Raw genomic sequence first — 18929 nt, forward strand, 5'->3', positions numbered from 1 at the left:
CACAGTTTTAGTATAATTTGAACTGTGAAACCACACTAGATCTGAAAGCACTCTAAAGTTACAAAGTAAGAAACTACCATTATTAATCTGATTAACAATTCTCTAGGCATTAATTTAAGTTTAAATTTGTTCATAATTTTGCAAAGACAGATTATTTGATTTTTGAAGAGAAAGAACCCAGGCTAAATAAAAATTTCAAAAAAAGATGGCTTCAATTTATTTTTTTCATACAAAAGTTTGTCAAAGAAAATAAAAGTATTAATAGAATTAAAAATTTTAATTGTATATTATGTTATTTATCTGTTTCGGTTCAATTGGAATTCCATCCAAGCGGGATTGCACAAAAATAACTTTATCCAAGCCCTTTACCCCCTGCCTAAACCTAGGAGTGTAGCCTATCCTCTGCTGGAGGCTAACCTAGCCTAACTATGGTGGTATCGATAATTTAACACCTATTTAAAAAAATAGTTAGAATCTATTTTGGTGCAATTCCACGTTTACTAACACTTTGTCTGTTGTCATGGTATGTTAATCTTCTAGTATTTGTTTTTATGGTAACGGTGGACAAAATAACTCGAGTATTTAATTTATTGCAAAGACAGACAGGTAAATCTATGGTAATTGACTTTTTAAAAACTTTTAAATTAATTATCAAGTTAGGAACTTTTATATTTACTTTTTTAACCTAGAAGATGAATGCAACGCACTATATAAAGAAATAAAGGTAGTTTATTTTGAAACTTAAGGAGTTATTAGCTTTTCATTTTAATAATTTATCAAACTTTACTAGTCACTGATGTCATTTGATAAGTTTTTTTTATAAGAGAAATATTCATTTTCAAATTATTTGTGATTTATATTAATCATATTAAATATTTCTCTATCGCTGCTACAGACTTAAGGTATAAACCTTCCTTTATCTCTGATATATAAGATCCCTTTATCTCTGATAGATAAGATGCAAGGTGCATGGGGTAAATAATTTACTCCCACCATGTTCTGTCTCTTGGGAATGGTGCACACAATATTCTTCTAGCCACGGTTAAGGGATGGGGTCCTCAGTCAAGGGGTACCCAAAATAAAATGGAACACAATTTGGTCCCTTTTGAAGAAAGGTAATTTTCAGGAGTTTTTTTATTTATGAATATGGAAAGTTGTGTTTAGAGTTTGAGTTTAACAAAATTTTTATAGGAAGTTAAATCTGGTATCCAGGTAGTTCTGATGAGACAAATATTTTCCATACTTTTGTATCTTTTTTATTTGCTTTTGGGACCTTAATGTAAAGAACAATAAATCCTTCTAATTTTTTTTATTTGTGATGTTACAAAGGATACGGATATTTATCTTTTTTTCATGATATATCTTACATGAGTTCTTAAAGTAAATTAATTCTATATTATGTAGGGTGAGAAAGAAACTCAAAAATCATCCACGTGACGTCATAAAAAAAGGGAGATGAGAGGAGAAGTGGGGGAAAAAACCCTAAAAAAGATATGGATAATCACTCATTTTTTGACGTCAAGTGGAGGATTTTTGAGTAACTTTCACCCCCTACTATATTACATACCTAAATGATTAGGTATTTTTTAGTTTATTGATTCTTTTAGGATAAACTAAATGCTTTTCTAATGTACTTAGAATATTAAATATAACAACTCTACAACTATTCCCTTGTCCCTGGTCCTGGTGCACTGTACATATGTGACCAAGTTAGAGTCATGTGGTCGACATCAGCCATTCAAATTAAATATCAATATAATTATCTATGCTTTACAGAGAAAAAATAAAATTACAAAGTTGTTTTAGGAACAAAGCTTTTCTACAGTTGGCATGAAGCTGATGACTTTAATTGTTAATTTGGGCATGTTAGAATAGTCCTATAGAATATAAACTATGTATTATTATTCTTAAAACTCTATAAACATTATCAGAAAGACCGTACGTACATTTTTAAGTTGTTTTTGACACTAAAATTTGAAATGATTCTATTTTTTACTCGTAATTCCCAGTACTATTAGGCAAAATGTTATAAGTATTCTGTATGGCTATCTGGTTTGTTAAGCTTTACTTCTATATATGTTTCATCCTTTTTATAGTCCTTGTTTTTAACCAATGAGAACTTCAAAAGGGTTTGGTATATGCCCTTATGTAAGTACATTTGAAGTGTTGAAAAAACAATTTTAAAGTTTTTAAAAAGATGAAAATTATTTTCTTTTTTATGATTACTGCATGTTTTACACAGAACTTCTGCAAAAAAAAACTTTCACTTCACCACTTACCACTCACGCAAACTTTTTGGCAGTGCAGCTTATCTATAGTTATATTAGTTACGTTAGAGTGCAAACGTGATTATCTTAGCTGCTATCTAAGATATCCAAAAATTCGTATCACGAATGGGAAATATGTACTAGTAATCACTTAGTCCGTATGTTCCATTAAGATGTAGTGTAGATTCTATAAAAAATATGTGTGATTTTTTTTATATTCAAAACTTATATTTCCTTTTAATGTTTAATATTCCCCTGACTAATGAACATCTAGTTTAGAACTCTCTTTGTCGTTAAGACTGTTGTTTGGCTGTCTTGATTTTTTATTGGACAATTTTTTGTGAGCATTGCTACATGTAAGAAGGGTCATCCTTGTTTTTTTTAGTTTTTGCATCATAATAAAAAAGATTTGGAAAGATTTCTCTCAGTGGCAAAATATTTCTGCAAAAACTGCACATGCATGCAAACACACAAATGCACACACACACAAATACACACACATACACACACACAAATACACACACACACGCACACACACTCACACACACAAACACACACACACACCCACACAAACAAAATCTTGAGAAAAATTGCTCCAAGAACATTCTGTTTTAACTCTTTCAGTGTGTTAAAGTGTTTTCTTATGTATATAATTTTTTTTCATGATTCTGACTTCATAGTTGTCATTTTAGCTGCGGGCTCATTGTAGAGACCTAGAGATTGAGCCCAACTTTTTTTTTTTGGGGGGGGGGGGCTAGGTATCTTTACAGCACCTCTAATTCTGAGGTAAATTTGTTATGTGGAAGGGGTTAAGGGGTTAAAATAAAAATATTTGCAGATTTTTGTGGTGGATCTAAAGGGTAAGATCTTCTGTAGATTAGGTTGAAACGTTTGGACACTCAACTAAATGAATCAACCAATCAAATGTTGTTGGGCTAACGAAGAAGAAAACGCTACATAATGATTTGGGGACTTCTTTATAAACAGCCAATTGTCCACTTCCTTCCAGGTCTAAGGAACCTCTAATTTGTTCAAAGAAGGGGGTGGATATAAACTCACCCCCGGGGACGTCCTTGATACTTAATACCATTATTGAATGTCGGCATCAAGGGGTTAATATGCAATATTAGTGTGTGCAAGACTCTCTTCAACACAGATTTGCACAATCACAGGGATAGAACAATAGACGATTATATAATTTCTACCCCCCTCTCCCTCCAACCGTATATGGAAAATTTTGACAATTAGTAGCTTTTATTTGAGAAGGACGAAAAAATATCGAGTTAGACCTATCCCTTTAACATAAATTTGAAGGAATTATTTCACACAAATGTTCAACACTCATCCTTATGTTCAACAACCCATAAAACTATTGTGAACAAAATTCTCTTATTTAATTTGCCAGAGATGGATATTGGAAAGAATCGCTATATTGTTTTTGTTTAAATCAATCAATCAATTCAATTTTAATTCAAGAAAAATGATATTAACTACAAATAGAAACAATCGGGATGTAATCGTACTTATTTTGAGGGTGGTTAAATGAAGGGTTTCCAAATTTGAGAGGAGAAAACACCCCCCCCCCCCTTTGAAGTCTATTGCTAGCATACTTTTTTAAATGTTGATATGTACATGTCGATAATTACTGCTTACTTGAGCTACATTTTATGCTTCAAGTAATAACCCAAAACCTAAAATTAGTTTTGATAAAAAAAATAATTTCTAGTTCTTTATTATAGAATATCTAATTTTGTTATGTTAATAGACCAAAAGTAGTAATCTATAAAGCCTCTAATAACTTTTCCTTTTATTTATTTCTCTCTTTCTATCTCTCTATTAAAGTAGTATGCTGTGCAACTCATTTACTAATTGAATCAGCAAACATGACTAGAATCACAAAACTATTCCAACAAAAATTAATAAAATTTCATTTTATTTCTTGAAGTTTTTAGTACACTGCACTGTTTTGTTTTGAGTAGCGTAGCTACACTTTGAAGCCCAAAATATGGTAAGTCATGCATTTAAAAGTTACAGTCGTCCAACCGTTTCAGCTGAAAATTATTAACTGTTTGGCGGCTGCGGGTGACTCATATCACACTTTTTTAGCTAATTATTTTCATACTGGCTACGACTGTCAAGTCTGCAAAAAGTTTTCATCATTCAAATTATTTTACAATTTAAAAGTTCGCTACTTTTGGATGTTATGGTCTTTGCTTTGTTTTGAAAAGAAATAAGAATGAAATGTAATATATTTCTTTGATGTCTTCTCTCATTCTTTTAGACTTTTAGACTTGAGCAACCAATTTAAAATTCATCTATCCTTTAACTCTTCTCTTTGTTAGCATCACAGCAACTCTAATAAGTAAAAAGCTACTCTAATCAAGTAGCGAAGCTTCTATATAGTAAGAGTATGGCATTGTCCAACATGCATGCAGGCCTCCCTGCAGGTTATTTATTTGTATTGCTAATTAACTGTACATATGTATAACAAGATTTTCCCTATCTTTACAGTATTGCAGTTCTCTGTTTCCTTTTTAACTAATGTGGTTAACTTAATTATGAGAAAAGACATTTTCAGGAATCAGACAAAAACCATTAGTTGAATTATTAAAATTTCGATAAAACTTTTTTTAAAGTCTGTATATATATATCAAATGCTTTAATAAAGTCAATCAAACTAAATTTGGAAAAACATTTTCCTAAAATAATCTGAACATGAAGTAAGTTAAGAACCTTGAACATCAAGTTTAAAGATATTAGGATAAAAGTTATGCTTTAACATATGCGCTTCGTTTTAAATATTAATTCTTCAAAGGCCCAGAAGTTTTTATATTCAAAGAACTGTTTTCTTGGTTAGCTTAAGTTATGAGATACAAACCTGGGTAAATTGCATTTTAGTGCGGAGATTAAATCCTTTAGTTTTCTGTAAATAAATTGATTTATAACTTTATTTCTAAATACTTTGGTCAAGTTAAGTCCTTCTCTCTTTTTCAACCAAAACTTTGAAAGTCTTACTTGGCTAAAATTTGTAAGGTGAGTGCTTTCTATCTTAACCCAGGAATCAATGGATTGCTAAAAAAGTGGAGAAACAGGGATGATAACTTACCAAAAAAAAGCGGAACTTTTTTGTGCTTTCCCCCAAAGTTAATAACGAGCACAGAACTTCCTTTTCTCATTTTAAAATAATAGTTTTTTGCTTATGCCTAAATATATTTACATATAAGAAGAAATAACCCCTATCCACCCCTAATTAAATCATTATTTAAAATAAATACAGGGCTGAAGCATCTTTGCTTGACAAATCCATATCCAAAAAAAACATTTTATCGGGAAATCCCTGCCACCCCTAATCTTGGTTGAACTCAACAATTAGGCCAACTCTGAAACTTTGTGATGAACCAATTCTCTCTCAACTTGTCTTAAATTTACCATCCAGAACAAAAACATTTAGAATTAACTTTAAATAAAATTTGTATACATAATCATTAATCATTACAATTGCATTTTTTAGAATAATTCGATAAACCATGTTTTATATTACTTTAACCTACTTTGTCCGCCCATCCATGATTTGATAAAAATTGGATATCATTTGGAAATGAGTTTAACTCGGATGCCATTTTTTTTAAATTGTAAAGTTGATCAATATATTCACTGTGTGCTTGGCTGTTCTTAATATTTTGATAAATAATTACATAATTTGTGTGCTTGTATACTTATAATTGTTATCATCCTTGTCTATCTTTAAAATCTTTTATCCTAAAGTAAATTAATCCTTATGATCAAAACATTTATTTTTTAATTAATACATTAAACATTTAGAGACAATTATTATATGTCATTTAGAGAAATTATTTTAATCACATTAAACGAAATCACATTTGTCTTTATTTATTCTAAATAATTTTAAACATGTCCATTGTCCATACTAAAAAGCAGTAAGTTAAATAAAAAAGTCTTACATTAAAAGCAAAACTTATTTCAATGGTTTTTGGTAGGTACAATAAATAAGTCACATTTTAACTTATTTATTTGGTTAGGTCATTGCAAAATTAAGTAATCTTAATTAAGTAGTAGCTGCGTTATAAAAATAGTTTTAAGTGAAAGATTTAGACAATGGTATTTTACGGTAGAAAGTCATGATCAGAAAGAAGACTGTTTGTCTGTCTACAAGTCAGAAAGAGATTGAACAGGACATGTAAGGATTGCAAACGGCTCCTGAAAAAAATTAATACATACAATTTGTTCTTGGGTCACCTCCGGGTTCCAGGGACAAATGTAATCCTTTATCACTACTTCACAGGACTACAATCTCTCACCAATGTCTCCTTTCCAGATCAGCGACGCATTAATCCCTGTTTGACAAGTATATCTAACCTTAGAATGGTGGTATTATTTTACACCGATCCTAAACCCAAATACACTTAAGAGATAGTCTTTTGTTTATAAGCCCTATTCCGAAAATGGTACTAAGACATTACTGATAACTTTATACTGTTATTTAGTCTAAGAATTTTTTATTCCTAGGTAGCTAACTTTGCCAACACTTTTGGACTGAAAGTATCTACTGTGACTACGAGAATCATGCGAACATGATTACAATATTCCGTTCTTGCTGCCTGTATCCCCGTGAGGCGTGAAGTTCTTTGTTAGGTACCTTTGACAGGTAAGAAAATCACTAGACTAGCTCCGAACCGATCTCCCAGAGTATTAGCAAAGTAAAACTACCTTTAAGACGTGAACTTATTCAGAGTTCTAATCCGAAAATGTTAAATTGTCCGAATAGATAACGATCTCCAACTTTCCTGGACTTCAGAAGCATGGGGAGGATCCGGTTGTTAGTATCGGCCGTCAGATAGCAAGCTATAATCAACCGTTGGTAGCAGAGCCACCACCGTATCTCCCTATGTTATCCCTATTTAGCCCCGTAGTGACTTGCGACTTATGGTGATACACGCGCTATAGGAGTTCTCTTCAGAACAAAACTTGGAGATAACTATCCATCCGGATGCCTAAGCTTTTAGGCCCCAAGAAGGCCTTACCCTTAAATTTATCTCAATTGACCAACATCAAAATGATATTCTATAATTTATTTAATAAAATATTATGAATTTTATCTAACAAAACTTTTTATTTTTTAGGTATGTTTTAAATGAAAAATCCTAAGTTTGAGCCGCCAGGACCCTCCAGAAAATTCCAAAGCAAGAGAAGGGAGTCTTCCCTTAAGTTTTAGAATTTTTTGAAAAGAGTCAGTGTGATATAGTAATTCCGTATAACGACTGACTGTTTCTCTCTTCCAGGTTTACTTTTATAGGCCTAAAGCCTAAGGAGAAAAGAGAGACAAAAAGGATGATTTTGATTTTTATGTTGATTTTTATGTTTTATCAGGAATTGGCGACCTAATTTTTAAGATTTTGCATTTAATGGTGTGTGCATATCTCAACTAAATTACAATATTCATTTCATAAATTAGTAAGATCACATTTTATTTTATTTTACATCAAGAATACATTAAACTATTGGTTTCAAATTTGTTTTTCTAGTAATGTTTTTACAATATCCTCTTTAATTTTTACAAATTTTCATTCTTTTAATTTAGTTTTTTTATCACGAAACCTCTAATTTTATGATTCTTGTGTTGTTTTACTAATGTTAATTTGTACTGACAATATTTGCTAATAATTTTTTAGCTGTACTATGACCATTCTATTAAAAAGGGTTATTGTCTCTAACATTACATTTTAGGGTCTTCGTTTTATAAATCTTATTTCCCCATTTTAATAAATAGGTCTTTATACATGCTTTTTTACTTAAAAATTATATTAAATTGTTTTAAATTTGTCTAATTTTGATAATATTTTTATAGTCTTTTATTTTCATTAGAATAAATACATAATTTAAAGTATGGGTTGGATTTTTCCCCAGTAAAGCTACTCTACAAGTTATTCATAGAATCGGTTTAAGGGAAAAAGACGATCCATTCTGCATATTTAAAATCAAGGTAAATCATAATCAAATCTTAATTTAATAAGAATGACTAGTTTTTATTATTTCCTCTTTTTTATCTAGGATTTAAATTATTTCATTTTAATTTTTTTATAACTATCTTTTCCCCTATCATTTTCTCCAAATAGAGTATAGTTGTTTGTTTGTTTTTATAATGCTTCATATTAAAATGGTCCCAAATTTACTAAAATCCAACAAATTTTAGGAATCGTAGAGTAGCTTCGCAACTTAAAAATGAAACCTACTTGGCTATGGGAATATCCAAAGCAGCGCAGAGTAAATCCACTAAATTTTCCAGCTTGAGGTCCAACTCTGCTACTGTCAGACTCATGAAATCCAAACTTGACTCAACCTAAATTAGTTATATTCATTAGGATATCCTATGACTTAGTCCTGTTGAAGTATATAAACCAGATATATTGTTTGGGTTACGAAAAGCTTCCTCATACATTTCAGATGCAGATCTGATTTCCTCAAGATAAAACTTCAAAGTGAGTTTCAAAGCTCATGGGTATCTTCACAAGATATTTCAAAAGCTTATATATAGCATTTGGTAGAAATTTTAGTATAGTGTATGAATGGATAATGGATATGGTACAAAGTAAACTATATGATAAATGGTCATACTCAGAGAAATCTTAAGCCAGCTGCATTTGATTATAGTCGAAAAGATGGACAGATGAACAAAATAAGATATAGATAACTTTACTACTTTCTAAATGAAGAAAATTTTAGTAAATATGAAATTCTAAGAGTATGTACATCCTAACAAATTATCAACTTGCTCTCATTAACAATTCTGTCTTATCTAACATCTTGAATCTCAATTTAATTGAGCTATTTCATTTGCCTATATTTTTTTTATTTATTAGGGTAATTCTGTCAGTTTATACAAGCGGATAAAATTAATCATACATAAATGTTAAAGTTTTCCTATCCATTAAAAATTTATTTTGGTGATTCTGATAACAATGTGGAATACATACATAATTTTACGTATTAAGTTAATATTGCTGAGTTTTAACTATTTTGATATAAAATTTAGATTAAATATATTCAATCTATGAACTTGATTTTTGAAAGTGTAACATCTCTATCTTAACGTATAAATGTAGGTACAACTATAATAATTATGGATCTAAAGTAAATTCAGAAATATTTACATAGTTTTTGCTTCTTAAGATTTGTGATCTCGTTTTATTTTTGCTAGTGTTTGTTTGTCCGATTTTATGAATATTATCATCCTTGTATTATTATAATTTAGGCACTTAACAGTGTGTATTCCTTCATATTTCAACATTCCTTAAAGCTGTTTTAAATCCTACTTAATGGACGGATATTTTTGCTGTAATTTGTATATTGCAAATAGGAATATAAATCAAAATAATTTCTCAGATATATTTTCTGCTTTAAATCATTAACTGCAAATTCCATAATTTAGGTATTAAAGTACTACAGCAAATTTCCATGAAAAACATTTCTTTAAGTTTGATTTAAAGATTTTTAATATATTAACTACAACTATTGACTATATTAGATTTTGAATAAAAAAAATGTATACATTTGAAATATGATTTAACTACATCCATTTAAATAGAGAATACAAATCAACGATAAATGAATGTGTTAAAAGTGACTAGGGGACAGTCATATAAATATGAAAAACATATTTGAAATGGATATACTGAATTTTAGGCAACGATTGTAGGATACTAAAAACAGTTATAATAGTTTGAATTAAGCAAAAACTGTTAGCTGCAAATCATTTTATTAAAAAATATCGTAAGAACGGTTAAAAATAGAACCTAATCTTTGAAGAAAATGTTATACGGCAAAAAGTTATGGCTTACCTCAGCCGGCCATTCTTGAACAAGGAATTCAATGGAAGGCATAAATGTTGTGTATTGGACAGAAGGAGCTGGCTGATTTCTGAAATAAACACTTATTTCTCGTTTGATAGTAATATGGCCATGAAGAACTTATTTGCCACCATCGGAAACAATTGAAGCAAATATAATTATTAAATCTTAACTGTTTGATGCAATTTTTTCTTATTCATATTTCCCTTACAATTTCTCTATATCATGACGTAAGCACTGATTCTTACAATTTCAAAAAGCTTCGCTACTCGTAGACTTATTCATTTTTGATACAGGTAAAAGTAATGGCATTGAAACGTTGAAGTTTTTTATCGCATCGTATTATGGACAGCCTTTTGTGGTTAGGAAAATTATAAGATAACAAAACTGGTATTTTTATTTTGCCATTCTTAGAAAATTGTCTTAATACCATACAATACATGATTTTAGTATAGATTATAACTGGTTTAAATCCAGCAGTTATTAACTCATTCTAAAATCCATATTGTGTTAAATATTACCTGTGCATCTCCCAGATGTCTTGCACCCACTTCTCTAGGTATCTCTTCGTGTCCCCGCCCTCCCTCAGCTTCCTAATGTGCACCTCTGTGTTCTTACCCTCCTTGCTCACAGCTCTAAAAAACAAATTTGCAAATTTGCAAATCATTTAGATTATAAAGGGTGTGCAAAAAAAATGCGGACATTTTTAAAATTTAGATTGCGCGGCTTGTGTTGTTAGTAGAAAAACGTTATGCATACCATTAGAACCGCTATGAAGTCTATTTTTTGGAAATATAAAAACGATTCCTGTGCTACGTATAGCATAGGAGCTATGTGGTAAAATGTCCCAACTGGCTTAAAACTTGAATTGCGACTAAATCATTGAAGATTAAATTAAAGGGTATGCAAATAAAAATGCGTACATTTTTAAAATTCTAATTGCTCAGCTTGTGTTAATAGTAGAAAAACGTTATGCATACCATTAGAACCGCTATGAAGTCTATTTTTTGGAAATATAAAAACGCGCAATCTAAATTTTAAAAATGTCCGCATTTTTTTTGGCACACCCTTTAGGTATTTATGCTACTCTACAAGTTAAACATGTATGTCTGTCTATTTTACTCTGTTTAACACATGTTCTATTTATCTTTATTTCTTCATATTTCCTTTGTCATTCTTTTTAAACTTTCCCTTAACACTAAGTACTTATTGTTACAATTTAATTTTTTGACAGATATGCATAAAATAGATACCAAGTATGTTTAACTTAATTTCATAAAAAACGTATTGTAAGTCATGGCCCTTGCTTATTTGAATGACAAATTAGAATGTCTTTTAACCTTAGTTGTAGTTCGAGGACTGATTGATCAGTTTGCCTGGCGGCTGGCTCATCAAGAACATGGAGGCCAAGTTTATTGTTGTTGGGCTCTCCAAGATTTACACCTTGGACCTGAAATTGAAAAGAGTTGTATAAATCTAGTTAATTAAAACAATGATGAACATCTCAATGCTTAGCTTAATCCTGGATAACTAACCAAGTATGAACATGCATATTATGGCTATGCTTTTTTAAAATCAGAGCTTTTCTATAATTATTGTCAGTATGTCCGTCTGTCCGTACGTCCGTAATGGATAGCTCTTTTCGTTAATTTAGGCATGTTAGAATTGTCTGAAGGAACTCTATAATCGTTACCAGAAAGTCCGTAATTCCATTTAAAAGAAGTTGCTTTTTAACTTTTTTAACAACAAATTTTTATGTGATAAAATTATCCGATTGGTCTGATTTTTGGAATACTGATTCCTAGGACAGCAAAGTACATTGTTATAAGCGAAGCATCTCTATAAAACCAAGACAAGACTGTAGGCATATAGTATGAACACTAATAAGACCCAAAGCTTGGATGATCAACCAATCGGAAGCCATGCATGGAAAGGATATTCTATTACACCTCTGTCATAAAATAAAGTTGACATTAGCGCACTCCATAACAAATTATCTAGGTTAATTTCAGTTTGTTTGAAATTTAAGTATTTTATCAATATATTATAAATAAGTTTTCTCATTTTAAAAATGATATCATATCTAAACGAAGACTAGAGTACACATCCTTATAATAAAGTAACAGGATGTTTGTGTGTTTGTGTGTTTGTCTGTACCGAAGGATCTCGCTAACCGCTGAACTGATCGGGTTCTCCTTAACAGGGTATATTCCTATATTTAAATAGCTATATTTTGAATATAAATAAAAACAATTAAAGTGCCACTAGAGGCCTCTAGGGGCGTAGCCGCTAGTATAATATAAACTAATGGGACAAGAAAGTTAGCTTAATTCTGGATGATCAACCAATAGCAAGTCATGCAAGAATGTCTGTTTTTTGCACACTTTTGTTGTTTAATGTTGATATTATCGCACTCCAAACAAGAAAAAATGGTGAGGTATTTAATCAATTTGATATAAATATAATATGATATCTAAACCAAGACTAGAGTACACATATAATATGAACTAATGAGACAAGAAAGTTAGCTTAATTCTGGATGATCAACCAATAGCAAGTCAAGCAAGAATGTATGTTTTTTTGCACACTTATGTTGTTTAATGTTGATATTATCGCACTCCATACAAGAAAAAATGGTGAGGTATTTAATCAATTTGATATAAATATAATATGATATCGAAACCAAGACTAGAGTACACATATAATATGAACTAATGGGACAAGAAGTTAGCTTAATTCTGGATGATCAACCAATAGCAAGTCATGCAAGAATGAAGAATGTATGTTTTTTGCACACTTTTGTTGTTTATTGTTGATATTATCGCACTCCATACAAGAAAAAATGGTGAGGTATTTAATCAATTTGATATAAATATAATATGATATCTAAATCAAGACTAGAGTACACATATAATATGAACTAATGGGACAAGAAAGTTAGCTTAATCCTGGGGAGGATTATCTGTGTCTTACAGAAATGTGCTTCATAAATCCGTCTAGAGATATTAGGGCGCCTCTGAAATAGTTCACATGGTAATTGAAAAACCTGATTATAAAAAAAGCAACAAAGCTTTTTTCTGGTATATTTTATAGGAAGAGATTAAAGGGATGTAAAATTTGATTTTTATAAAATACAAAAATTAGGATAGCAAGAAGTATATTTGGCTGAAATCTTTTGAATTTCCATTGTCTAATGTGCCTAGTAAAATAATAATAAAACTAATTAAATCTACTTTTTGCTTCATGTTTAAGGTAGTGTTTTTAATTTTGAAGGGACTCATTTCTTAGACACCATAGTGGATATAATGTGCTATCATTTCACATTCTTGTAAATCTTTATGCAGAACATTTACTGTACTTTATCATTTCTTATGAATTCTTCATTTTATGTAGCTGATAAAAAAATAGCTACGGTAGTAATTAGACAATTGTCTCAATAAACCAATGCACTAGAACTTTTGCACATTAGCATTTTAAGAAAAAAGAACTATGCTATAATAGTTATTTCTCGCATCGTATTATAAACGGCTTTCCGCGGATATAGAAAGTACAATTATGAGATTAAAACTAGCTTTTTTAGCCCCGATATAATACGATGCTAGACATAGTTTTTTCGTATGGATGAGAACCGGTTCCCATCCACCGGATTCGAATGAATACGAGAAAAAAATTATTTCTTTTTTTAAAAGGCACCACATGAAGCTATTAGTATAATGTAATTGTTGTTATTTACACAAAGCTTAATGTATAAAAAATGATAAAACTCGCTTTTCTAAAACACCACTTTCCATTTGTGTATTTTCAATTTGTAAGATGAGACCAATCTAATCAAAATTTACATTCAAAATTTTGTAATCTCAAAATCGTGTATAGTCCTTATAACTATTCTCTTGTATTGTCCTATCCCTGCATCCCTGATTATTATATAGAGTGTATTGTCCTTGAAACTATTCTCTTGTATTGTCCTATCCCTGCATCCCTGATTATTATATAGAGTGTATTGTCCTTGTAACTATTCTCTTGTATTATCCTATCCCTGTATCCCTGATTATTATGTAGAGTGTATAGTCCTTGAAACTATTCTCTTGTATTATCCTATCCCTGCATCCCTGATTTGATGTAGAGTGTATAGTCCTTGAAACTATTCTCTTGTATTATCCTATCCCTGCATCCCTGATTTGATGTAGAGTGTATAGTCCTTGAAACTATTCTCTTGTATTATCCTATCCCTGTATCCCTGATTATTATGTAGAGTGTATAGTCCTTGAAACTATTCTCTTGTATTATCCTATCCCTGCATCCCTGATTTGATGTAGAGTGTATAGTCCTTGAAACTATTCTCTTGTATTATCCTATCCCTGCATCCCTGATTTGATGTAGAGTGTATAGTCCTTGAAACTATTCTCTTGTATTATCCTATCCCTGTATCCCTGATTATTATGTAGAGTGTATAGTCCTTGAAACTATTCTCTTGTATTATCCTATCCCTGCATCCCTGATTATTATATAGAGTGTATTGTCCTTGTAACTATTCTCTTGTATTATCCTATCCCTGCATCCCTGATTTGATGTAGAGTGTATATTCCTTGAAACTATTCTCTTGTATTATCCTATCCCTGTATCCCTGATTATTATGTAGAGTGTATAGTCCTTGAAACTATTCTCTTGTATTATCCTATCCCTGCATCCCTGATTATTATGTAGAGTGTATTGTCCTTGTAACTATTCCCTTGTATTATCCTATCCCTGTATCCCTGATTATTATGTAGAGTGTATTGTCCTTGTAACTATTCTCTTGTATTGCCCTATCCCCGTATTCCTGATTATTATGTAGAGTGTATAGTCCTTGAAACTATTCTCTTGTATTATCCTATCCCTGTATTCCTGATTATTATGTAGAGTGTATTGTCCTTGTAACTATTCTCTTGTATTATCAATTCCCTGTATTCCTGATTATTTTATAGAGTGTATAGTCCTTGAAACTATTCCCTTGTATTATCCTATCCCTGTATCTCTGATTATTATGTAGAGTGTATAGTCCTTGAAACTATTCCTTTATATTATCCTATCCTTGCATTTCTGATTATAATGTAGAGTGTATAGTCCTTGAAACTATTCTCTTGTATTGTCCTATCCCTGCATCCCTGATTTGATGTAGAGTGTATAGTCCTTGAAACTATTCCTTGAAACTATTCCTTTATATTATCCTATCCTTGCATTTCTGATTATTATGTAGAGTGTATAGTCCTTGAAACTATTCTCTTGTATTGTCCTATCCCTGCATCCCTGATTATTATGTAGAGTGTATAGTCCTTGAAACTATTCTCTTGTATTATCCTATCCCTGCATCCCTGATTTGATGTAGAGTGTATAGTCCTTGAAACTATTCTCTTGTATTATCCTATCCCTGCATCCCTGATTTGATGTAGAGTGTATAGTCCTTGAAACTATTCTCTTGTATTATCCTATCCCTGTATCTCTGATTATTATGTAGAGTGTATAGTCCTTGAAACTATTCTCTTGTATTATCCTATCCCTGCATCCCTGATTTGATGTAGAGTGTATAGTCCTTGAAACTATTCTCTTGTATTATCCTATCCCTGTATCCCTGATTATTATGTAGAGTGTATAGTCCTTGAAACTATTCTCTTGTATTATCCTATCCCTGTATCCCTGATTATTAATTAGAGTGTATAGTCCTTGAAACTGTCCTCTTGTATTATCCTATCCCGTATCCCTGATTATTATGTAGAGTGTATAGTCCTTGAAACTGTCCTCTTGTATTCTATTTCCTTCTAAACCAGCCATGCATGTGTATAGCTAGAAAAGAGTTGAATTCTTAAAACTTTTATTTCATGGTATAGTAACTCTACAAAACATATGTGTTGGTTTCTTTTAGGGGGGGGGGGGAGTTTATTGGTTTGCAAAGCTTACGAGTAATTTCTTGATGTTGATCTTTGATTTTGCAATTCTGAAATTAAAGAGTTTGTTGTCTATGGGTTTATAAAAAAAACTTGGTGATAAAGAAACCTTTAGGTATATCAAACTTCAGATATTATTTTTAAGGATCAAACTTTTATTATAATACTTGTAAAAGTCTTGGAGATTTTAAAGTCTGAGCTTGCTGGAGCTACTCACCCAAAGTCTTTTAGTTTTACAGTTTTCTTGAGTAAGGAAAACTTTGAAATATATTGAGTAGAATTTAAATTAGTTTTACTAGAATTTGTTGTAGGTTTCAAACATAAATTTTCACAAAATAAAAATGTTTTACCCTTTGTGAATACGATTACAATAATATTATTTGCTTGGAGTTAAATCTTATTTATGTAATCTATATGTTTATTTCTTTAATACTGAAATCTTTGATTAATACTTGCAAAATAATTTTAAGGCTTTAATTTCTGCCATTCAAACACTACTTAGATACAAAATCTAAAAAGCCCTTTAATTGTCATGCATTTATTGCATATTTATTTGCATATGCATGATTTGACAGAATGGGAAACACCTAAATACAAATCAGTAATAAAATACCTTTTGAGATAAAGAGGTGAGTTAAAAAGAAAAGAAAATTTGTTTTAATGCCTTATAACAGATTTGTTAGATTTATGAAGAAGCCTTGCTTCTAGAAATAAGACTTGGCAATGGATTTTAATTTGTTTTTATTTTTCCATAAAACTTGAATTTGCAAGGCTGGGCCCATTTATTTTCATTGTCAATGTATAAATGTAAATAGCTCTGCTCAAATTGTTGTTTTAATTACTTTGTTTTCCATTTCTTGAAAAGAAAAGAGCAATTCTTATCTGTAGAGAAAATAAGGTTCGGAGGCCGGCCAATTTAGAGCAGCTGAGCTGCGACTGAAAATTGTTTTAAAAAGGTAAAACAAAAAATATTAAAAATGCGAATGCGGCTACATCTGAACTATAAGTTTTTCATACTACCGCTAAGTTTGGCGGCTGTTGCTGAAGATTTTTCAAAATTACTATTGTTAACCAGAAGATTGTCTAATTGTGAGCTTTTGAAGTTGGATTGCGGCTTGCCAAAAAAAAGGACGGCTGAATGCGTGAGCGGCTGCCTTGCCCTGATGGCAACTTTGTTGTTATAGTTGATTAGTATTCTACAGTAGTATTGTATACTGGAAGTTAATTTGTAAAATTCTTTTAATTAAAAGTGTAGTAAAGGGAGTGGAAACAAATTGCATTCTTTCTAATACAAAAGAAAAAATATATTTGTTGAAGGAATGTTAGTTTTGTTAGTAGCTACTCTATAGGTTTATGTAAGATTGACAAAAAAAAACATGGATCATGGAAAGAAAAGGAACTTGCGGGTTTCGTCGTATTTTCACAGTAGCTTTTCTCCTATTTCTAGCTCTAGAAATAGGGGGCTCTAGCCCTGCGGGGTAATCATTAACATTTACTTAACCTAATTAACCTAACCTAAAAAAACCTTTCAAAAGCTACTGTGAAAATACAATAAAAACCCGCCACTTAGATTTCTTCCCATGACCCAAAAAAACTTTACAACTTTTAAAGAGTATAAAAAGGAAGAGCGTTTAAAAACTACACATTCCAATAGAAAAGAAAAGGAAAAACAGGAGAGGTTATTCTATTAGTTTATGAAACTTCAAGAAGTACTAATAATATTAGTTTAATGGCAAAGAGAGAGCCTTGGGTGATTTTGTAAAATATTACCTTTATAAAAGGATCAGTATCACCAACAGCTGGAATATAATCTTGAATAAAAGGCTTCAGTTTGGCATCCAGCTCCAAATTTTCAGCCTGGTAGTGTTGGATGTATTGAAATAGATTCCTAAAAATTGTTCTTCTAAGAAAATATTCGTTCCATCATTGACACTCAAAATGTCTGTCCGTATGTCTGTAATAAACCCTGTTTAAGTTTTCTTTTGATGTCTCTGTTTTTTTCATGGATTTAAAGATTTTTTTCATCCTGTTCAACTTCACACTTAGCCACAAGATTAGTAATAACGTAAATGTAATTAATGTTTGAAACATAGCAAGATTTATACATTTTTTATCTAAATTAAATCTTTTTTATCAATGCTGTATCTGCGAGAAGACATGGATTGGATATGTGATAATACATAATTCTTTATGCTTAGACTAACAGCTACGCCCATAATGGCCTCTAGGGGTACGTGAAGTGGTGGGGGTTAAATTCGTCTCCCTCTCCAACTTTTTGAAAAAGAAAAAAAATTTTTTTGGGGTAATGGGAGTACACTACTCTTAAATAATTATAAACCATCCCAGGACCTATGAGAATCTAGATTGTAAAGGAGAACCATATCGGTTCAGAAGTTAGCAAGATCCTTCAGTACACACAAACAGGCAGAGATCATATTACTTTATTATAAGGATATGATTCTGATTTACAATATAATAAACCTGATCTCAGCAGAGACATCAAGATCCTTGAACTCCTCAGGATCATATTGGCCCTCAATATGAATTCCAGATACGTCATCATCGTCATCTCCTTCTTCCTCTTCTACTTGATCAAGCTTGTCAATGACTTTAACAGATTTTTGTGCTATTATTTCAATATAAGGTGTCAAATACTTTCAAATTTTAAGGCTTGTTATTATAAAATAGTGCAAATGTTTATAAACTGTTTGATAGTCCAATATACCTGACTAAACTCTGGATGAATCACCCCTTTCCACGAACATAATATTATTTAAACCATTTTGTATAGGAACAAAACAAACTATATGGCATATATCCATAGACACAGTGTTTCGCCCTTTTAGGGCTCATTGGTAGTTTTATGATATCTACAT

The 18929-nt window shown here is 31.0% G+C and overlaps 1 protein-coding gene and 1 long non-coding RNA gene across 2 annotated transcripts; one reads left to right on the forward strand and one right to left on the reverse strand.

Annotated features, from left to right (window-relative positions):
• Positions 1-6043: 6043 nt before the first annotated feature.
• LOC145314875 (intraflagellar transport protein 46 homolog) lies at positions 6044-18867 on the reverse strand. Its single transcript, XM_080154955.1, has 8 exons — positions 18858-18867; positions 18535-18679; positions 17824-17941; positions 11473-11582; positions 10654-10767; positions 10124-10202; positions 8519-8625; positions 6044-6485 (listed from the first exon to the last, which is right to left on the reverse strand). The coding sequence occupies exons 1-8, from the start codon at positions 18865-18867 to the stop codon at positions 6392-6394; spliced, it is 777 nt and encodes a 258-aa protein (XP_080011081.1). The 3' UTR covers positions 6044-6391.
• LOC145315250 (uncharacterized) lies at positions 6801-8172 on the forward strand. Its single transcript, XR_013877994.1, has 2 exons — positions 6801-6933; positions 7409-8172. It is a non-coding gene; the product is annotated as an uncharacterized LOC145315250 (long non-coding RNA).
• Positions 18868-18929: the final 62 nt, after the last annotated feature.

The sequence above is a fragment of the Acartia tonsa genome, chromosome 3 (assembly GCF_053477335.1).
Source record: "Acartia tonsa isolate MP-2025a chromosome 3, ASM5347733v1, whole genome shotgun sequence".
Lineage (NCBI taxonomy): Eukaryota > Metazoa > Arthropoda > Copepoda > Calanoida > Acartiidae > Acartia > Acartia tonsa.